A 24,688-nucleotide genomic window follows, 5' to 3' on the forward strand; every position below is an offset into this window, starting at 1 on the left:
AACTATCATAAGGGTACAGTAAAAGGACAAGTTGCATAACTCTGGTTGTCATTTTTACGTAATTTTGGCCCTTTTTTGACTTAGTAACTTTGAATATATGGTTAATTTTTGTGTTATAGATCCACTTTACTTCTAAAGTTTCAAGGCTATTGCTTTCAAACTTCAAATACTTGCATGCTATCATGAAGTTACTGTACCTGGCAAGTTGAATTTTACCTTGATCTTTGAATGACCTTGACTCTCAAGGTCAAATTATTAATTTCTGCTAAAATTGCCATAACTTCTTTATTTATGATTAGATTTGATTGATACTTTGACAAAACTACTCTTACCTGACATACCACAATAGACTCCCCCCCCCCCGAACCCCCCCTCCTATTTTTTATTAGATCATCTCACAAATGACCACCACACCCTCACACTATACCCCCCCCCCCCCCAATTTTTTTTGAAACGGTTAAAAAACACAAATATTTATTTTTATTATTTTATTTTTGAAATACCGTCCAACCATCGCACCCCGATTTTTTTTGTTTTTTTTTGCATTTTTTTCCCGCATTTTTGGAAGATAATGTAGTAAATGTCCACACCCCCACACTACACACCCTTCTTCACTCCACCCCTCCCTCCTTTGTGATTGAAATTGAGAGTCCCTCCACCTTTAAAAAGAAAATAGATGAGCGGTCTGCACCCGCAAGGCGGTGCTCTTGTTTTCAAAGCGGCGCAATAGGGGGCATTGTGTTTCTGACGAACACATCTCTTTGTGATTGAAATTGAGATAGGTCCCTACACCTTTAAAAAGAAAAATAGATGAGCGGTCTGCACCCGCAAGGCGGTGCTCTTGTTTATTTAATAGATTTATCGTGTTTGCACTATTTAAAGTGACCGAAACGTGCAGAACAAAACAGTTCCTAATGAAGGTGTTGCCACAAAACTTGGATTAAAACATTTAAGCTGTTTACGGACATTGCAAATTAATGGAGAAAAAGCGCATAGAAAATCAAGAAACATCCTTATCTTAGTTGAACGAGTCAGTACGCATGATGCAAATATATGTTTAAATAAAAACAGTATGTATTGACTTTTTAAAGCCATGCAAAATACATAATAAAACATGTTTATACTAAAGGTGGTATAACACAGGCAGTATAAACATGTTTTGTTATGTATTTTTGCATGGTTTTAAAGAGTCAATACATACTATTTTTAGCTACACTGGTCGCATACGGCATACCGTGGCTAGTGTTTACCATGTGCAGCCTTTATTAACTGTGCACTGTCAGCTGAGTATAGTTTCTTCATTTGCTGTAACATCAAATAATTTACTTTCCTGCCAAATGATGATAACTGTTTCACACATGTCGATGCAGCACATCAAGTATTAATTAGCATCACTGCACAAGTCATTCACAGGCGAGGAAAAGAAAGATGAAAGATGTTTATACATATATTTTGCTGGCATCGTTTCTCTGGCATTCCTAGTCGATATTCGTGTTGCTTATTGAAACATCAAGTTTAGGATGCTATGTTTCATCGAGCAGGACTCTGTGTATTCCTCGGTTAATGATGCATTTTCATTGTGGCGACACTTTCATTATGAACAAAATGCAAACATGACATCAGAATTGGACTCTTTTTTTCGCGTTGTTTACTGTGAAGTGTAACAAAGGTAATGTTTATATTTGCTTGCAAACGAGTATCGTGTTTGAGTGATGGTGGTGGTGGTGGTGGTAGTGGTGGTGATGGCGGTGGTGGTGCTGGTGGTGGAGGTAGTGGTGGTGGTGCTGGTGGTGGTAGTAGTAGTAGTAATATGTGTAGTAGTCGTGGTTGTGCTGCTGCTTCTAATGCTGCTGCTGTTGCTGCTGGTAGTTGTGCTGGTTGTGTTGGTGGTGGTGGAAGAAGAAGCAGATACGTAAACAACGTCTCTGTAAGAAGTATTTTTAATAGTAGCAAAGACAATGTACTTAGTAGCAGCAGCAACGTTAGCACAAGTCGTTGTAGTTGCGGGTAAAGCAGTAGTCGATATGTGGCCAATATAAAATTTGAGAATAAAAACGGTTTTAGGTACACACCTGTTCTGTTGGTCATTAAACTGCAATGAATTCTCTCCAAATACCTTACATAATCGTACTTACCTAAACCAGTATAAAATTTGAAAAGACGACTGAATTAAACGGCAGTACGTAATACCAAAGTCATTATGTAAACCCATAGTAATAAGCGGTAGCTAAACGTGCTTAAACAGCTTGTAGACAGCCGTGTTCACTTAACCGTGACCTGGTTCTGTCGCGTTCAATACCGACCATATGCTCGTATTGGAATTTTACTCCAATACACATCGATCAGAACCGTTCGGGGTATATTTGTTGTAATAGCTATGGGATATCTATAAACACCGCGGGTTTTCATACAACGTACGGCATGGTTTATACGTTTAACAGAATATTTGTGAATTAAACCAAAAGTAACACATTATGTGAAGTTATTTATGCCACGTTAATTAGTGCGGATATACAATAGCGTTGTTTATATTGTTGTGAAATAGTTTCCAAGGGAATTTCGTCATAACAGTGTACGTGTTTTCACAACTGATACTGAACAATATACTGTGTAAGTGGGATCCGTAGTAAATTGTCTAACATATATAGTTCAAATTGATATTTATTTGAGAGATTTCAAGGTTGCTATGGAGTATGTTCAGTTGCTACGGACGCAGTGAACAAAAGTACAGGTAAGTCATGTGTGGCCTGAATATTGTCCCAGTTACAAATATAATAACTAGTAACAATTGAGTAAAAATAAGTCTCAATTTAACATCGTGCATCATGTGTATAAGGTTGTATGTAAATTTTTAAATAAGCCTAGCTAAAATATGAGATTGACCCCCCCCCCCCCCATCCTGGTTTCAAGACAGATGCTCTATCACGTTGCTATTAAAGCTAGCTTATGTTTAAAGGCTGTATTAGTTCTCCGTATATATCACCCTTTTACATGAGTCAATAAACATTGTCTAATAGCAAACAGTGATTTGGAAGAATCTATTTATTTCAGTTACATTCAGCTACATTCTCCATTATACATTCTCCCTCCCTTCCTCCTCCCCCCCCCCTCTCTCTCTCTCTCTCTCTCTCTCTCTCTCTCTCTCTCTCTCTCTCTCTCTTTCTCTCTTTCCCTCTTTCCCACTCTCCCTCTCTCACTCTCAGTTCCGGTAGTTGTGTGCTCGAGCCCCACATAGGGCACACTTTTCCTCCGACGTTTACTTTTATGGTTACAGGTTTAAGGGGGAGAAGTGTAGTGCGTGTGAAGGGTCGGGGGCAAGAAACAACTGATTTTGTTGTGGCATCTATTGAATCAGACCCTCAACTTGGTGTGAAAAAACAATGAATCAAAAGCATAAATTTATTTTTTGTCGGGCGTCAGCAATTCGATTTCTGTTTATCGTTGTACTCTGCAAGCATTCCTGTGGTGAAAACCTTATATTACATTTAATTACCTTATGTGTTTGTTGTAAGTATGTAACTGTGTTCTATCAGAGAGCCATATTCCAGCAATCAAAAACATATATTGTGCAGATACAGCTGCAAGATAAAGGCATAATCTCTTGCAGACTCATGCAATTACACCGTAATCGTTTACATTAGATCTTTAACGTTCATTTCTACAGGAATCATTCGCATGACATGACATAACTGTATTTGGAAATGACGTGTTTGTTTCCACTCGAATTCTAATTCAATTGGACATGTGACTTTATTCCGACATATCTTCTGAAGCGGTATAGGCTACTAGTCTCTAACAAAGGTTATACGTTAATACCGCGTTTTTAAGTATGTGCATGTCTCGTATTGTCATCCGATCTATTGATAGAACTTCAAATCGATCATTTACGTTTAAGCAACGGTTTATCGGTAAGCTGACTTATTCAGTTAACTTATTTGATACGCAATGGGCAATCGGCAGTCAACTTAATTTAACCCATTTATGCATAGTGGACTCTCCCGTCCTTCTAAATTGGATCAATGCCTTTCCAAAATTAGGGATGGCTAGTATATTTATTTCTATGTATAAAATGTTTCTTACAGAAATTCCTTTAAGCAAACAGCGCAGACCCCGATTAGACGCCGCATTATGTGGCGTCTTATCTGGGTCTACTCTGTGAGCCAAGGCCTTTTTTCTAGACGCTATGAATAAATGGGTTAAGACGTAGTCCTCATCAATCTGTTTGTACAAAATAAAACGTATGTCTCAAGAATAGAATTTCATAATCGCCACAACTTATACAACATCTTACTCCATTCTATTATACAATTCTTGTATGTTTCCGCGTCTAAAGCATTCCCAATCTTTCGAGTAATAAGAATAATTGTTTATGCCAGTTCGCGCCAATTTTACATTTAGATTTCTGATTAATAATTTTAAAACTTTACAATTTTAACGGATGATGTTTCGGTCAAAAGTATATATACAGCAAACAGCTATTATATATTGAGCTGCTGTTTTAGAATTGTAATGGTGGTTACATGTTAAAAACTAAAGTTATAATTATGTAATTATGATAACATGTATAAATATAACTGTGGTTATAATTTACGATAAGAGTCGTGAAGTACGACCGTCATCATAAAGTACGATTGTCATCATAAACTACGACCGTCATTATATACTACGACCGTCGTCATAAACTACGACCATCATCATAAACTACGTAAACTAATAATCGCGGTTTCTTGTGTTTTAATTGTGCTAATCCCATCTAGTCAGTATTAAAAATCTATGTTTGGCTAATGGGTAAACATTTTACATAATATTTACTTTTTGAATTTGCATTTACCTATTTATATTTATGTTTCATTATTAAATACATTTTAAAAAAGACTTCTTCACTGGTATTGCATTTTTTAACAATTTTGAATGCTTAATTATATACTTAAATTCAGAACAGAAGATAAGTTATACATCTAGAACCTTAAATTAAGAAAAAATGGAAGAACAAGTTTAAAAAGCGTACGCCTTATCCCCTCCTCGGCGATCAGTGCTGTTACATTACCACTTCCATCTTATACTTTGTGAATGTAATAACCCTAACCCATAGGTTTACGGTTAGGGTTAAGCAATCGGCTCATTGTCATCAAATAAAACGCATACTACAGAAACGCTATAAATTATTCAATCGCTTCGTGCCATAAACGCTTTAATATTGTATCAATTTATGTTGATGATTACTCATAAAGAAATGTTTTCGTGAGTCTAATAATATAACTGTTATTTCTCTCCCTGTTGCACAGATTTTAACCCATTGATGCCTAGTGGACTATCCCGTCCTTCTAAATTGGATCATTTATTTCCAAAATTAGGGATGTCTAGTATATTTATTGTTATATTTAGAATATTTCTTACATAAATTCATTTAAGCAAACAGCGCAGACCCTGATGAGACGCCGCATTATGCGGCGTCTCATCTGGGTCTACGCTGTTTGCCAATGCCTTTTTTCTAGACGCTAGGCATAAATGGGTTAATGTGTCAAAAAATTGTCATTTCTACAATCTGTGAACAACTCACTTTAGAGGGCAGATCTGAATTCATGTTCGGATCGGAAAGAAATGTAACAGCAGTACAAATGTTATGACGACAGTGTGCCTGGGTACAAATTGTAACCTCATTACATTAAGATTAGTTTAAAACTTTTTATTTTATTTCGATTGCATCGAACGCTTCAGGCTTCCGTTTCCTGGGTAGAACCAGTACTGCGTTTGTCGGGGGGGGGGGGGGGGGTCTACTATAGGACGCTTTTATAGTTGGGATCGAGCCCAGGCAATCACGATGTCCTGGTGGTTCATAGAACCATTACATCTTTAAAAACGAAACACACAAAAAACGCAGCAAAATCAAAACCAGAACAAAACAAAAACACACGCGCTCGTTTACGATTGAAACGTAGACAATTTAAGCCCAATACAACTTAAATATTTATATTGAAGCTACGGATGTCAGGCAGCATTTTTTCGAGATGCCTTTTTGCACTGTATGTGTTTTCAAGGTGTTTGCCATATGCTCATTAATAAATGTACGAGTAAAATTGGTTTCGTAATGAATAGCAGATAATCGACAATAACGGCTAATTGTTTTCGCTAATTAGTGCTGTCACGTTGCCCCGTTGAAGTATATAACCAATGTCTTGTTATCACGTTCTGTTCGCTTCTGGCACGTGCAAAATATATTAGAGTTGATATTTATACAAGCCATATACTTTACAGCTATAAAGAACAAACATTATATAAACGGGTCTCGCTCTGGAAATCGAGGCTTCGTTCATGGGCGCAAAGTGTCGTGAACTGCGCAGGCTAATGTGGGGCAACACTTCACGCACATGCTTTAAGCTCCGTTTTCCCACACCGAGGTTCAATATCATTATTGAACCAACATGGGTCTCCATGAAAATTCGGAAATAAACATTCTAAATTTTAAATATGGACCTTTAATATTTAGCCATTGTATCGTTTAAAAGTGTAAGTCAAAATTTAGGTCATTTTCTATGTAGCTTAGTTAACACGCAATTTCTTTCTTAGCATGGTGACAAAGTTGATAAAAGTTCTGTATACTGTAATTTCTTCGGATGAGGACATTACTAATACGGTGTTTTTTCAGTATGCTCGTTTCTTGTCATATTATAGTTAAATATATCCTGCTTTTGTAAACAATGAGACATTTTCTTCTGAAAACAAAACAAAGTCTTTGCGGAAATATGATCGCCCGCTCTAAAGCACAAACTGGTTTACTGATATTTTTTGACGCCAGATAATAATCATCTCACAAGTCGTGCACTGAAATGGACATCAACAGAAGTATTCGATTCTCAGCATGAGGAGGTATACAGTTTTTTACTACAACTGCACTGCACATCGCAACTAAGTGCATTGTCAAGTGATATATGAGTCGCGTTCTGAGAAAATGGGTTTAATGCATGTGCGTAAAGTGTCATCCCAGATTAGCCTTTGCAGTCCGCACAGGTTTATCAGGGACGACACTTAACGCCTTAATTGGATTTTTGCTAAGAAGAGAGTTTATTTAAACGAAAAATGTCATAAAATCGGAAAGTGTCGTCCCTGATTAGCCTGTGCAGTCCGCACAGGCTAATCTTGGACGACACTTTACGCACATGCGTTATGACCAGTTTTCTCAGAACACGACACATTTGTATATCCCACCTCCCAGTCTATCAAAATATGATAAAACAATCATGCAGAGAAATGCGTGAGCTTACAGCGGCTTGAGTTTAGGTGAACATGAAGTACTCAGGAAGCAAATTTCCTGACGCGTTGATGTGGGAAAGTTTTGATTAAACATGGCGTGTCTTGTTTTTGTTAATATACATACATCCTACATGTGTGTTACCTCAAGCTGAAGTGGTAAAAGTCGCATGCCTGTAAGTCTGTAACGTTTCTGAATCGCGAGGCTATAAAAGTTCTAAAATACCAACTAAAGAGTGACAACTTAAATTAGGAACCAAAAATAATGCATGTGACTTTTGAAATATGAGCCGCGTCATGCGAAAATGGGTTGTATGCTTTAAGCTGTCAGGAGCTACCCTGTTCGCTATTAAGTCACGCAAAGTTTCGTTGTCTCATTAGCGGACAGTGTAGCTCCAGACCAGACTGCGCCATTGCGCCGTTTAAGATTGGATCAAAGCGCTGAAGGGACTGAAATTGTTCGCTATTGCATAGCCTTAGACGCAATTTGTCAAAATTATTATTACAGTTTTTTAATCGCAAGTTTGAAATGAATGCAACCCATTCAAATTTATAAAGAGTGTGTCTTTACGCAAAGGTCGAGATGCGTGTGCACTGTTTATCACTATACTTATGTTAAACAGATAACCTAGACAAAATAACAACAACATGTCTCTTTTCTGACGTTCTGAAAGCATGAAACATATGATTATAATGGTATAATAAAAGCCAGTTATTTTAAAATAAAATTTGCAATCACCAACATATTAAATGAATGTTGTTAAAATATAGAATACCTATCACACTAAGAATATAATTTCGTGATGGAAATTCCCTTTACAAACTTTTTGACACCACGTACAATTCAAAATATGCAATGCGATAATTGATTAACATAAAAAATAAATCAATCTGCGAGCAGTAATTTTTACTCACGCATTAGATAGTCATAAATACAGCGCTGTTGACCCGTACTTTGTTGTTGATACATTACTTGTTACCTTAGTAGTTCACACGGTGTCAACCAGTCTCTGACCTCAACATCGTTATAAAAACATTCATGCGCTTTTTCGGTGTAGCGGTTTTACCCTGTTTTTCACCTTAAATGACCTCTTCATAATGCCATCAGGCACGAGTGAATACATTCGAATATTTTATAGGCTGATTTGAGAGAAATCCCCTGAAATTTGGCTGCATCACTGTGTCTGTGCACAGCGTAAAGGATGTAGCACTGTTCAATGTACGGAATTCCGGAACACTCTTTGCATGTGCTTTCCGTGATGCCTTGTTGTCCGTTAATAGCCTCAGATTTTGAGCGACCTGTGCTGCGCAAAATATACCACGTGATTAAGAAGCAGCACATAGTGGACTATTTTAATCATTCGTATACATTACCTTCCGCGAAACGTATAATTCAATTTTTTTATTGATTTCTTTCTATAAACACTCCGTTCAAAAATATTCCATTTAACACGATATTCACATGATGTGTCAATGTGTGAATGCATAAAGTTGAAGAACCGAAACATCTGGCATAAATGATACAACTCTTTCTCGGCGCGGATGCGGCAGTTATCAGGTTTATCGTACTTAACAAAACTGGCTTGCAAAATGTGGTATTAACCTTACTTGTTCGCAAGCGAACAACTAAAAACATGTATGATTGACGTCGATCATTTGATTTCAATTGGTATTTAATTAACGATGAAAGATAAGATTGCGTTAACAGTCAAATGGCACAATCAAAGCATCAGGCTCGAACAAAGGACACGTCGAATAAAACTCCGGAGCGTCCGAACAAATTTTGTACCAAAAGGCGCAGATAAAAAAGCTACCATTCATATAAGACTATCATTGGTCCCATTACAGATTTCGTGTTCAAATTTGAAACTTTGACGTGCGAAACATTTTCTTTAGGGTAAACCTCCTTTACGAATACAAAAATACCTTAGATACATTTCTTGAATCAAATAATTGTTGAAAATGTCAAAATTATGTTTGGATATGTTTTGTAATGCTTTATGTTTAGATATAAATTCGTATTGTGTGAATTGCTACTGATTAAGTAATATACTAATCAAAACCAAAGTACCAGTAAGTAAGCACGAGTATACAAGTAGATTTGTAACAAATCGATTCCGGTTTCAGACCGATGGGGTGTGGCATGAGCTCTGAAGTTCCGGAAGGAGAGCCCAGGACGGTGGTAGTGTTCGGCGCCACAGGGCTGCTGGGTGGAGCAGTTGCGCGCGCACTCCTAGAGGACCCCCTGCACTTTCGGGTGCGAGCGGTGACAAGGCGGCCGTCGAGCGAACGTGCTAGGAAATTGGCCGAGGAAGGTAGTTGCCGCATTGTGTCGTTAAGTAATGCGAGTCCATGGAAACAAGTAGTACACACATTGCGAGTCCATGAAAACAAGTAGTGCACACAATGCAAGTCCATGAAAACAAGTAGTACACACAATGCGAGTCCATGAAAACAAGTAGTACACACAATGCGAATCCATAAAATCCAGTGGTACACACAATGCGAGTACATGAAAACCAGTAGTACACACAATGCGAGTCCATGAGAACAAGTAGTACACACAATGCGAGTCCATGAGAACAAGAAGTACACACAATGCGAGTCCATGAAAACAAGTAGTACACACAATGCGAGACCATGAAAACAAGTAGTACAAACACCGACGTATACATTCATGATAAATCCAACATACAACAATACTTATAGTAAAGCACGATGTAGTATGTTTGTGGTGTCGCAAAATTACTTAACAATTATATCGAAAGTTTACTTTAAATTAAAGTATGGCTCATTACCTTTTTGGTTCATTAATTCACCATTTGAAAAGCCACGGATGAGAGTCTTTAAATGGCTCTTGGAAAACTGGGCTTTATTCATGTTCGCATACAGCCCAGGCTCATAAGGGACGACACTTTCCGCTTTTATGGAATTTCTCGTTTAAATGAAGATTCTTCTAAACAAAAATCCAGTCTAGTCGGGAAATGTCGCCCCTGTTAAGTTTGTGCGGACCACACATGCTTATTTTAGACGAAACTTTACGCATATGCATGAAACCTCGTTTTACCAGTGCGATGCCTTTATTTAATATGAGTTTATATCTAGAAACAAATACATAAACGCAATGGTTTCTCGGGATATTCAATCAAGAGGTTAATATTTTGAAAGTTCGAACAAGTACAACATAATTAAAGCAAGGACTTTTTTTATATTTAGTAGATTAACAACTGCACCCGGCTGCTCATAACTACTTGCTAGGGAACAAATTAACACTTTTTCTTAGGCCTTGCAATTTGTTGAAATGGCATTTCATTTAATAGAAACTCATATTAATAGCCCTTGGCATTAATATAAAAATGTGTTAATATTTTTGTAAAACGTTCAAATTCATTTAAGACGATATTTTCATCAAACTGTATCATAACTTCATTATAAATTTAAAAGAAAACAAGAACAAATACGTACACTTTTTGTATAAACTGTGGTTTATTCCGGCAGATGTTAGACTTTCACGCTATGTGTACATGTATACATTGACTGGTACTTTTACGAGTATGGAATGGCAATAACAATTCGTTTCTGTAAAATACTTCGAGTACCATATGTCAATTTAATTACGAAAGTACGAAAGTACAAAACGTTGATACATTTACCACACACTCTGGATCTGGTCGGGGAAAAAGCACGTATGGTTTATTGTTGGCACATATGTAATTAATTATGCAATACAGGTACCAACAAAGCAGTTAATGCTGTCTATTAATCCCGTTGTTGGCTAACACAATACGCAGTATGCGGAGTTTATTATGAGAAATATAATAGACACGTGTTGTATGTTTTGAAACGCGTGAGTCTCGCTCTGGGAAAACAAGACATACCGGGAATGCACGTGCTTGAAGAGTGTCCCAGACGGGAATGCACGTGCTTGAAGTGTGTCCCAGACGGGAATGCACGTGCTTGAAGTGTGTCCCAGACGGGAATGTACGTGCTTGAAGTGTGTCTTAGACGGGAATGCACGTGATTGAAGTGTGTCCCAGACGGGAATGTACCTGCTTGAAGTGTGTCCTAGACGGGAATGCACGTGCTTAAAGTGTGTCCCAGACGGGAATGCACGTGCTTGAAGTGTGTCCCAGACGGTAATGCACGTGCTTGAAGTGTGTCCCAGACGGGAATGTACGTGCTTGAAGTGTGTCCCAGACGGGAATGCACGTGCTTGAAGTGTGTCCCAGACGGGAATGCACGTGCTGAAGTGTGTCCCAGACGGAAATGCACGTGCTTGAAGTGTGTCCCAGACGGGAATGCACGTGCTTGAAGTGTGTCCCAGACGGGAATGCACGTGCTTGAAGTGTGTCCCAGATGAGCCTGTGCAGTCCATAAAAACACGTAGTACTTAATGTTGTCATTTCTAAGGTTACTTGTATTTGAAAATTATCATTTGAAACGATAAAGTCCACACGAGCAGAAGGTTCTGTAACTGATAAGCATGGGTCGTGTGCACCGGCTAATCTGGGACGAAACTGAACGCACGTGCATTTAGTCTAGAAGTTATAATAGTGCTGAAAATGATGTTGCTGCAGCTGTTGTCACTGCTTCTGCTGCTGCTGATGCTGATCATGATTATTATCGTGATGATGATTGTGATGGTCATCACTAGTACTTCAATATGATTAAGGCAATTATATTATCTTGGTTGTCAAAATGTTGTTAGTCATGATGATATTTGGCTTTTGAAGATGTTGATATTGCTGCTGTTGATACCAATTCTGTTGCTTATGTTGCTAATTCTAAAACAAAGCTTACCCTGGTGGCGATGATGGTGCGAATGTGGCTCTCGCTGCTGCTGTTTCCGCTATTACCGGTGATGATTTTTTTGTGTTTCTCTTCAGGCGCAGTGATCGTGACTGCGAACCAGAATGACATCGCAAGCCTCGAGAAGGCGATGGAGGGAGCAGACGCCATGTTCCTCACCACGCATTACTGGGAAGACAAGAATAAGGAGAAGGAGATAGTCAGAGTGAGTGTCACGTGGTAGTGGTGGGTGCCACGTGGTACAGGTGGGAAGGTCATACGGTAGTGGATTGGGTTTCATTTGGTAGGGGTAGTGTGTCACGTGGTATGGATATGGTGTGACATGAAAGAGGTCGGATAGGGGGGTCAAATTGTGGGGTATGTGGCACGTGTTCGGATGGGCAGTCATGTGGTAAGTTGTGGGTGTCATGTGGTAGATGTGAGTTTGTTGTGGAAGGGATAGTTATACCCCCACAAACGAAGTTTAGGGGGGTATATAGGAGTGAACTTGTCTGTCGGTCGGTCGGTCGGTCAGTCGGTCTGTCTGTCGGTCCGTATTAACTGTCCGCTCTCTAATTCAAGTAGTTTTCATCCGATCTTCACCAAACTTGGTCAGAAGTTGTATCTACATGATGTCTAGGCTTAGTTTGAACATGGGCTTTACCGGGTCAAAAACTAGGTCACGGGGTCACTTAGTGCGTTTTTAACATTCAGCATGGTGTCCTCTCTTATTCATGTAGTTTTCATTCGATCATCACAAAACTTGGTCAGAAGTTTTATCTACATGATGTCTTGGCCAAGTTTGCACATGGGCCTTGCCGGGTCAAAAACTAGGTCACGGGGGTCACTTAGTGCGTTTTAAACATTCAGCATGTTGTCCGCTCTCTAATTCAATTAGTTTTCATCCGATCTTCACCAAACTTGGTCAGAAGTTTTATCTAGATGATCTGAAGGCCAAGTTCGAATATGGGCCATGCCAGATCAAAAACTAGGTCACAGGGTCACTTAGTACGTTTTAAACATTGAGCATGGTGTCCGCTCTCTATTTCAAGTAGTTTAAATCCGATCTTCACCACACTTGGTCAGAAGTTGTAACTAGATGATCTGTAGGTCAAGTTCGAACATGGGCCATGCCGGGTCAAAAACTAGGTCACGGGGTCACTTAGTGTGTTTTAAACCTCACCATGTTGTCTGCTCTCTAATTCAAGTAGTTATTATCCAATCTTCACCAAAATGGGTCAGAAGTTGTATCTTAACAATGTCTAGGTCAAGTATGAATATGGGTCATGCCGGGTCAAAAACTAGGTCACGGGGTCACTTAGTGCGTTTTAGACATCACAATGTTGTACGCTCTCTTATTCAAGTAGTTTTCATCCAATCTTCACCAAACTTGGTCAGAAGTTGTATCTAGATGATGTCTAGGTCAAGTTTAAATATGGGTCATGCCGGGTCAAAAACAAGGTCACGGGGTATCTTAGTGCGTTTTAAACCTCACCATGTTGTCCGCTCTCTAATTCAAGTAGTTTTAATCCAATCCTCACCATACTTTGTCACAAGTTTTATCTAAATGATCTCTAGGACAAGTTTGAACATGGGCCCTACCGGGCCTAAAACTAGGTCACGGGGTCACTTAGTGCGTTTTTAACATTCAGCATGGTGTCCGCTCTCTAATTCAAGTAGTTTACATCCGATCTTCACCAAACTTGGTCAAAGTTTTATGGAGATGATCTTAAGACCAAGTTAGAACATGGGCCTTTCTGGGTCAAAAACTAGGTCAAGGGGTCACTTAGTGCGTTTTTTAACATTCAGCATGGTGTCCGCTGTTTTTTGTGAAGACGACATGCAAAATATTATGTGTCAATGCGGCATGTGGGGGTATTGGTCACGTCAGTGACAAAGCTCTAGTTTCATCTTGAGTGTGTCAAGTGTTATGTGTTTCATGTGGAAGTGAGGCAATCATGTGGTACGGTGGGTTGTCATTTATTAGACTTGGCTATCAAGCGGTAATTTGGAGTTGTCTAGAGGTACTGGGGTATCATATTACAGGATGTGGTTGTCATGGTGTGATGTCACGTGGTAGAATTTGGGTTTGTCATCCTAGTAGGCTGGGTGTTTCATGTTGAAGGATGTCATGTTGTGGGTTCGGGTAGTCACGTGTTAAGGACGAGCGTGGTATGTAATAGAGGTGGGGGTTTTCACGTGGTAGGGTGAGCATGACATGTGGCTGAAGTTTTAGTGTTATGGGGTAGGGCGAGGTATCACGTGGCGATGGGCGGAGTTTCGCGTTAGTGGGTAGAGTTGTCTTTTTGTCGGGTTGAGGGTAGTACATGATTGATAGGATCTGAATATCATTTGGTACATGTGGAAGGGTCATTTGTCACCAATACTCAAATTAATCAAATCAATATAATATGTTTACCAAATAGTTTTTATCGAATCTGCTCTATTCAGATTACATTCGAACATGTACAACATCACTTCATCATTTTGAAAAACATGAAAAGCGTTTCCGTATTGATTTCTGAAAATAAACGTTGAAGCGCTTTATTATCAGCTTTACTATTGTATTACAATTTCTTTGTGCATACCATCAAATTGTGCATCATTATGTAAAGAACTATGTAGTAAAGAACTATGTAGGATTAATATTTCCTATGTGCAAACTAAACGTTACACATATATGATAATTCAATCGTTCAGATTGGTCAGTATTAAACAGTGGCCGAGTGTATAGACCCTCCACGTGGACGATGTGCAATTCGGGTGCGTTTGTAAGTGACCTCTTAAAGGGGCCTTTTCGCGTTTTGGTAAATTAACAAAATTATAAAGTTTCATATTCGCAAATTTTCGTTTTAGTTATGATATTTGTGAGGAAACAGTAATACTAAACATTTACCATGCTCTAAAATATCTATTATATGCATCTGTTGACGATTTGAAAACCTGAAAATTATAAAGCGTTGCAACGCGAAAGTTCTGTTGTTGGCGTTATATTTTGGGAAACTACGAGGATTGCTTATACAAGTGAACAATACATCCGCTCACAGCATGAGCACGGATGGTCGGGTGGTCTAAGCGGGAGACTTTTTACTTCAGGACTCCAGGGGTCAGTGGTTCGAGTCCAGTTGCGGGTTACTTTTTTTCTTTTATAATTGTATTCTTGTTGTTTTTTTTACCTGGAGATTTTAAGGTCCAATGTTTAAATTTATCAATATAAAGCATTAAATGACAAGCTTCAATACATGCCAAAATCTGTGAAAAGGCCCCTTTAAAAATATAAGTTTATCGTCGGTGATGAGCAATCTAGTAGATGCTTAGAAATCAATAAGCGACTTCAGATAAGTTTTATCAATAAACTTCGTTTCGGCACGGGGCTCGCAGATGTTGTGATTAGATACAATTAAGGGATTAACACTGTTCTTTAGTGCTGCGTTACTGGAGCTTCCGTGTATTGTTTTGACTGTCTGGGACAATCTGCATCTCGGGGGACGTTACTGACACTTTACTTGCCAAAGACGCCGGTACATTCCTGTATGCCAATTATCAAAACAATATTCTCGCTAATTGATGACAGCTGTTATCAGATCATTGATAATACACGACAGGCGTATTAGTAGTATGACCGACAAATACCCGCCGCGGTAGGCTGTGGACCGCTTATCAGGTTTTGACGTACCTATGCAACTCTTTTTTACCACGAGATATCTATTTTTGCGACAATATTTACTTGAATTTAAAACAACATCAACACTTCCACACATACTATATCACATTAATATACTTTTTTCGTGAACAAATATACTTTGGACGTCATTATTTTGAGGCAAATTCTGCTAAATATGACATATTTTTTAATTCTTATTACACGTTCGATGCATTCGAGTTAAAAATACAAAAGACACTATGTAATACTCGCATTGCCACATTTTAGCGCAAAAATGAAAGACCAAATCCAACCATACATTAAAGGCATTTACTTGGGCGTCCGCAGGAATTTTACTAGGCGGGGGTCAAGGGGGATTTTGTCCCCCTTCGCCGCCGGAGGCGTAGAAAATTTTGAGAATAAGGCCAGATAATAGTGCATCATGAAGTATATCTGGAAGGTTACGAGTTAGGATTTGAAATTGTTAAATTTACTGTATTGGAGTATGTTATACCTATTGTTCTCTCCTTTGATCATAGTGACTTTTCTCATATAGAATCTAAATACAATTTCTGACGCACATAGGGACTGAGAAAGCAAACATTTCAGTTCATTTCAGACGTATTTCAGAGAGAGCCCTAAGAGAAGACGGCTAGTTCTGAACACACTATTGTAAAGCGAAACAAGGTGGGCTGCAAAGTAAAAAAGCATTCGAACCTTCGCTAACCATTTCATCGAAATACGCCGTCAGTTAAAACATATAGCACAAAACGAACAGAATACGAAAGGACGACATGTTGCTCATCAGCTATGGACGGCAAGTGGAACGGCGACATTTGTGATAACGCTCCACATAATAGCCAAATATTCGTCCATTTTAGAGCCCATCACGCAAACACTTCAGGCTGTTCAATTAGACATAATCGGTGTCAAAAACACGTTGATAATCTGACATCGATGTTCACCGATCATCTAGTAAATGCGTATTCTATTTTCGCGAAGGATATATTCGGTCCGGCATTAAAACAGCCCAAGATATTTGTGTTTCAATGACAATACCACGGCATTGTGGCCGTCAAGTACACCGAGCAAATGTTGGTGGAACCAGTGAAGAATACTATCGACGCACGATTTATATTCCGTACATGGACTTACTGATCAAGTCTCTAGGAAGCCGATTTTCATAATCTAATATGCCAGCGTTCATGTTATATCAACTTACTGATCCAGTCTCTAGGAAGCCGATTTTCATAATCTAATATGCCAGCGTTCATTTTATATCAACTTCATCCGAACCACATCAAACTTTCAATCGACCAGACTAGAAAGATACAGTCCTAACGAATTGACGAATTTTATCAAATCGATAATTTTGAACAGACGCAATGTCATGGTACAACAGGAACAAGAAAGAATCCATCAAACAGAATGAGTAGTATTTTGTTGACTTGGTCAAAAAAAAGGATTTGTTTCCGGCCATGCGTTAGGTGATGATCATATTATTAACCCTGCCCCCACCACTTGTACGGTGAAACGATCATTTAGCACGCTGAGACGAGTCAAGACATGGCTAAGATCCACCATGTCCGACGACAGGCTCTCAGGATTATGCATGATGAGGTTCAAAGGGATCGGATTAGCTTAAGAAACTTCAGCGTACAGTTTATATAGTATTGACAGACCTGTTTAATGTCGCGCCAGTCAACAATCACAAAAGGCGACATTTAAAGTTATGGTAGCCAGAACTAGAATCGGATCAACACTGACAGGAATATTTTTTTTTTTTTAAATCATCGAGTTATTCGGCAGAGACCCTCATTGCCTTCACTTCCTATTTAGGGACTGAATAAATGTTACTTGTTAATAAATTGACTTCTCCGCACGAATGACTCATGTTTAAAACAATGTTTTGAGAGTAAATAAATTGTGCAATAACCGCAGCCATGACTTGTTTACATGTAAATGGGAGTTGATGTTCGTGTGAAACTAACCAGGGGTCATTCTGACCCAAAGTGTTCAATTCAGGAATCATAATTGTACACGTATAGATTTTTCCATATTCAACTATCTTTTTCGCTCATCGATTTTCCAGGTGGGGTAAACGGACCCCATTTGTCCCTATGTGCGGACGCCCATGGGCATTTATTAATGGAAGTCAAAGGGTAATATGCAACATGACCACCAAATCTTAAACGAAATAAATTAAGGGCTATGATGTGAAGATTTTCAAACCAATTCACTGAGTGCAAGGTGAAACTATCATTAAAGTTTATGATAAGTTTGCAAATACATCTACCGCCGTTATATGGAGAAGAAAATCAACAACAATTACAACTCAATTTTATTCAGATACTGATAAAAATAAACATATCGCTCAAAAGTGTGAAACCTTACAAATATTTCGGGTTAAACTTCCGAAATCAGAGTCAGAAAGTTAAAAAACTTTCAGTCGTCAAACGGAAACAAAACCTATTTATCTATTTGAGCCTCGCTGTGGGCATACTGGTCTTAATGCATGTGTGTAAAGTGTCCTTCCAGATTAGCCTGTGCAGTTCGCACAAGCTAATCCGGGACGAAACTTTCCGCTTACAAGTGTATACTGGATTATTTATCTAAAAATACACGTCTTTTTAACAAAAAATACCAGAAAATCGGAAAAAGTCGTCCCTGATTAGCCTGTGGAAACTACACAGGCTTCTCGGGGCGACACTTTACGCACATTCATTAAACCCTGTTTTGTCCTATCAGGGTCTGAACGCTATTGACGCCGCGGTGCACAAGGGCCTCACACACATCGTTTTCAACGGGTCGGAGAACGTCAAGCGCGCCATAGGGAAGGACTGCGGCCACCTCGACAGCAAGGCGGCAATAGAGGGCTACCTTAGGGAAGTCGGTGAGTTCGGATAGCGGCCTTCGTTTTTTTGGTTTTTGCAGAAAACTTAAAGTGATATTATGGGCATCTAACAGTTTATAGGTGTCTATTGCAACCGTTGTTTATTTTTGGTGTTTTCATTTCATATACACCTATATTTGTTAATATAGAATCAACATACTAAAACAATATCCCGGAAAGGGAAAAATAATCCATTTGAATATCAAACCGTACTTTCGTTTTGAAAACTGACGACAGAAATGATTCGATGTACGATGTGAGTCTAAATGTAGTTTTCATGCAGACTCGTTCACACGACACAAAGACACAATTTTGTTTTACGGATCATTTCGGCTTAGAGGACTGGGTGAGTCATGTAAAATTTCGAAAAAAAAATATAAACAATTAGTAGCAAGATAAGTTGTAGATAATTGGTCTGTAACCACATTTTAACTAATTCTTTTGACCTGTTAATTCTTTTCAGCTCAATTTAACAGTGATAAAATGCCCATAATATCACTTTAAGCATGTGAGTTACACTCGTGTAATACTCAACTAATATACAAGCTGCTCCTTTTCATCATAGTCAAACTACACTTGTCACGAAAATAAAAAATAAAAAGATATATCTTAATGTATATTTAGGGACTTCTTTTGCTACAGCTTCAGAACAATTATTAATTTATCATAATCATCGAATCAACATCATCATCGTCATGGTCGTCGTCATCACGTCATCATCGTAATCATCATCAAAATAATAATAATCATCATCATCGTCATCGTCGTCGTGATCATCATCATCGTCGTTGTCATCGTCGTTGTCATCGTCAATGTCATCGTCATCATCATAATATTCTTTTTCATATCCTTATAGTTATATTGGCAACTGCATCACTTTTGGTACCATGATTTAAAATTATTATAATGTCATTCCATCCTTCTCGTTACGGTAATCATTACGTAGGCCCTGGCCATAACGTACAGCTTGGTAAGCTCATTAACTAAATTTAAAAAAAGAAATATTTCCTTATGAGATCATATTAAAGACCGATTTGTATCAATTGCAGGCGTCAACTTCACGATCATACGACTGCCGTTCTGGTATGAGAATTTCTATACCGTGTTCCGACCACACCAAGTGAAATACGGAGTGTACGCGATACGTAAGTTTAACGAACTGATTTTGTGTAAAACATCAATATTTTCAGCGAAACTACAATCATAACTTAATTAAAACTTTCTGCTTTTATGTCCGATAGGAAGAGTTCTTAATTACAAATTCGAGATGGTGGGTTTTGCATATAAAATGTTTTTCCTATTCAGATTGACCGCATTAATTTAAGTGTCGTCCCTTATTAACCTGTGCGGACTGCACAGTCACATCCGGGTGCAAGATTTATGCATATACCTTAAACCCCATTTTGTTAGGGACTATACTCAAAAACATTATATTCTCTGTAAATTATACATTATATTCTCTGTAAAATATACATTATAATCTCTATAAATTATACATTATATTCTCTGTAAATTATACATTATATTCTCTATAAATTATACATGAATTTTTCTATACTTTGTACATTATATTCTATATATATTATACATTGTATTCTCCGTACATTATGCATTATATTCTCTATACATTGTACATTATATTCTCTATATAGTGTACATTATATTTTCTGTACATTATACATTATATTCTCTATAGATTGTACATTATATTCTCTATATATTATAAATTATATTCTCTTAACATTATACATTATATTCTCTATACATTGTACATTATATTCTCTATACCTTGTACATTATATTCTCTATACATTGTAAATTATATTCTCTATACATTGTACATTATATTCTCTATACATTGTACATTATATTCTCTATACATTGTACATAATGTTCCCTATATATTATACATTATATTCTCTGTACATTATGCATTATATTCTCTACACATTGCACATTATATTCTCTATACATTGTGCATTATATTCTCTGTACATTGTACATTATATTCTCTATACATTGTACATTATATTCTCTATACATTGGACATTATATTCTCTATACATTATACATTAAATTCTCTATACATTGTACATTATATTCTCTATACACTGTACATTATATTCTCTATACATTGTACATTATATTCTCTATTCATTATACATTATATTCTCTATACATTGTACATTATATTCTCTATACATTATACATTATATTCTCTATACATTGTACATTATATTCTGTACACATTGTACATTATATTCTCTATACATTGTACATTATATTCTCTATACATTGTACATTATATTCTCTATACATTATACATTATATTCTCTATACATTATACATTATTATTGATGATGATGATGATGATTATATTCTCCCACAGCGCTGCCCATGGAGGGCAAGCCTCTAGACATGATCTCCGTGGATGATGTCGGGGGGTGCGTGATGCATATCCTGGCACGGCCCAAGTTCTACTCCCGACAGGAACTCAACCTGGCGGCTGACCGGCTCTCCGTTGACCAGATCGCTCGAGTCTTCTCCAAGAACTTTTTCAATAAGAAGTTCATCACACCAAACGTAAGGGAAAACATCACACCTTACTAATTTTTGTTGTTGTTGTGTTTACACGTATTTTGTAGTTATTGGAGTCATAGTGGTTAAAATGATGTTAGTTTTGTTTGTATTTATCTCGATTGATTTACTTGTATTGCAACAGCTCTATCACAGGGTTCTATCAGGCCGAATATTAACCCATTTATGCCTCTCCCATCCTTCTAAATTGGATCAATTTATTTCCAAAATTAGGGATGTCTAGTATATTTATTTCTATCTTTAGAATTTTTCTTACAGAAATTCCTTTAAGCAAACAGCACAGACCCTGATGAGACGCCGCATCATGCGACGTCTCATCTGGGTCTACGCTGTATGCCAAGGCCTTTTTGAGACTATAGGCAAAAATGGGTTAACAGGGGCGCAAGCCCGATATAAGCGAAAGGTGTCCCTCATATGTCAGAGTCAAGCAATATCGTTGATCTATGCAGAAAAATTTGAGTTTAAAAAAACATTACATGTCGGTGGCAGGAACATAATGCATGCCTTTCGCATTTGGCACGGTCGGACTTAATCGTTAAGTCTATTTGGCAACAAACTGCAGTTAACTTCTCTTGATGTGATTAATAAGACTATTAGTGGAATAACCTTCCAATTACAACTTTATTGGTAGCATTAAATGCATAAAACATGGGGTTGGTTCATAGTAACGCAAGGAATGTTCGTCAATGCCCACAGCTAATGCTTTCGACGAATATTTAGTTTTCGTATATTTTGCAATTATATTTTAATTTTAATGAGGGTTATATTTATATACATGTACATTTACTTCAGATTCGGGTCAAAGATTACGAAAAGTTTGATTTCCCCGGTGCACAGGAACTGGCAGCCATGTTTGCCTTTTACCAAAGTGACCTTGCTATTCGGGACATAAAACTAACGAAGAAATTGAATTCTAATTTGAAAACGTTCGACAAGTGGCTGGACCTTGAAGCGGAAAAGGTGGAAAATGCGATCAAGGAGGGTACGAAAGAAATAGAGAGTACAAAAAAGACTTAGCATCGCGTGCCGAGGGTATTCATAAGTGTAAGATGACGTTCTTACAAAAGCCGTCACGTGACTGAAATTGATCACGTGACCGGTGAGAACACAAGAAGTCAGTCGGGTGCGTTTTCTTTCGAAACGACCAGTATGCCCATCGGAAAGTAACAGGATTTGTGTCGGTGTTGCAAAACAATTAGAACGATTTGTTTGTATCTATGTAAACGTATGTACGTGGCGTGATGTTTTCGAAAATAAATTGTCCGTGCGATTACTGACATATAAAATTCGGCAGAAGAAACACCTATATGCAATAAACAATAGAGATATGAATTGAGTTTGATTTCGTAGACCATGTTTAGGAAAATGAAGTAGTGTATGTAAATTACGGATTCCGGTTTGTGTGGCTTGAAATCACTTAATGACTTTAACAGTGTTTGAAGTCAGAACATGTGTTTGATTGAAGTCAGTTGTATAGTGACTAAGAAGGAGAAGATGCTAATCCTGATACAAACTATGGCCAACTATAAAGAAGAAAGTTTTGAATTTATTGACGAAATATTTCTTTAATGTGAACCACGCTAAACTGTATCTTTAAAGTACCTGACATTTCGCTTACAACTAATTTGTGCGGTAATATGCGAGTGCATTTACAAAGGGAGCCAATCGTATCATGTATTTGCTCAAACTTTCATTGTTTCGCCCCATTGCCGATAGTAACTATGAATTGTTGATTTGTGTGGGGATTTTTGTTTATATTTAGAGCCACATGCATTTATTGATTGTTGTTTATTTTTTGTTATAATATATGGTCTTATTCTAAGATTCATGTGATATTGCATGTTTACATTTTTAACGAAATTACCCGCGTCATGCGAAAATGTGTGTTATGCAATATGCGGATAGCGAAGCCCCAGAATCGCCTGCGCAGTCGCACGGTCTGGTCAGGTTCTCCCGTATAGTATACACGTTAACGACAGAAAGTTTGACAGATTTACCTGCGCTATTTTTGGAGGAGATAGTTGAAACCAAACAATGTATTTTCCTGTATTTGAACAGTCTTTCATGCTTTACCTATTCATATTGGTTTTCGTTGGAGCATTTTATGCGGGAAAGCTGATTCGTTATTCCATTGATGTCATTTGTCTTGTTATAGCTGTGTCAGTTCCTTATCTTGATCATTTTCAAAAAATGGTATATTAATGAAATAGTTACCATAAATCCAGCTAATTAAATGATCAAATAGGTGGAATAAATTATTTTTTCTTGATTCTTGATTATATTGTGCTAAGGATATTAGTGTTAGTATACATGTATATGGTTTATGCAATTGCTGTTTGCATCATTGTCATTATTGTTTTGCTCGATGTAACAAGTTTCTCATGTTGTTTTGCCATAGACAATCATTATTTAAATAAAACATCCTAAATCAACTATTTCAGTATAGTTTTTCATAAATCTTTCCGATATTCGACTGAAAATATGAATGATGCCCGTTTCATTTTTGTTGTTTTACAAGAGACAGGACGCAATGAAATCGCGCATTCGGCTCTATGGTTTTCGCGATTTCCTCGTTTGTTTCAAGATCGTAAACGTCGGAATAAAAAAGGAAGGAAATGTTTACTAACCGAGTAAGTAAACTTAAATACTTACTTACTTCTCGTATAAGTAAGTTCGAGAAATTGGATAATAACGCATCATTTTCTCACATCATACGTGCATGTGTACAGTTAAACATGACATACTTCACGATAATTTAGTTTCCTGAGGATATGTATTTTATAATAATTAAGTAATTTACTTCGAACTTCGCAAATTACAAAACGTGTACATATACGACCCATATCCCAAAATACACGAGGTTGTGATAAGATCTGAGGATGACCAATTAAAAAATTTACCGACATCTACCCGGTAACCGATCGGAAATGTGCATGCCAACGTGATCTTATATCGAGCTATAGATAATCGTTGTTTTGACTGGGGTCTCAATAATTATAATATCCGTAATTGTGTAATGATCGAAAAATCAAATGAAACGCAAGGCACATGATACTAAAAGCATATTTAGAGTTCGGTATAATTTTAGCTAAATCACGTTATAATTTTAGTATTAGCAGTAAATTTAACGCAATTTGAGATACAATAAGAATGGATTATAATTATAACTGATTATATTTCCTGATTACCTTAGTTTCGTTTTACTGTAGAATAAAACCAACAGCATACCTATCGGATTATTTACAGCGTTTTGAACAAGCTTTAACATAATCCATATTGCGAAAACATATATTATTATGAGGAAACGCGTTTAGTTCTTTCTTCTATAAACCAACGGACATGTTGACATACTGCGTATTATTATAATTGTCAGTTACAAAAACTTGTATCACGAATAATATGTAAACAACCTTACGATTTCAAGAGCGATGTACAGCGATTGATTTAGTTCCTTGAGTACTATCTGCTCCTAAGAAAAGTATACAATATCACACTTTAGGCTGTTTTTGCTGGATCGT

At 37.5% G+C, this 24,688-nt stretch overlaps 1 protein-coding gene across 1 annotated transcript; it reads left to right on the forward strand.

The window, feature by feature from the left end:
- Positions 1-2,336: 2,336 nt before the first annotated feature.
- LOC127836998 (nmrA-like family domain-containing protein 1) lies at positions 2,337-23,455 on the forward strand. The gene is made up of 7 exons (XM_052363690.1): positions 2,337-2,731; positions 9,376-9,563; positions 12,135-12,262; positions 18,428-18,572; positions 19,622-19,717; positions 20,962-21,155; positions 21,963-23,455. The coding sequence occupies exons 1-7, from the start codon at positions 2,694-2,696 to the stop codon at positions 22,185-22,187; spliced, it is 1,014 nt and encodes a 337-aa protein (XP_052219650.1). The 5' UTR covers positions 2,337-2,693; the 3' UTR covers positions 22,188-23,455.
- The last annotated feature ends 1,233 nt before the right edge of the window (positions 23,456-24,688 follow it).

This window comes from Dreissena polymorpha, chromosome 7 (assembly GCF_020536995.1).
Source record: "Dreissena polymorpha isolate Duluth1 chromosome 7, UMN_Dpol_1.0, whole genome shotgun sequence".
Taxonomy (NCBI): Eukaryota; Metazoa; Mollusca; class Bivalvia; order Myida; family Dreissenidae; genus Dreissena; species Dreissena polymorpha.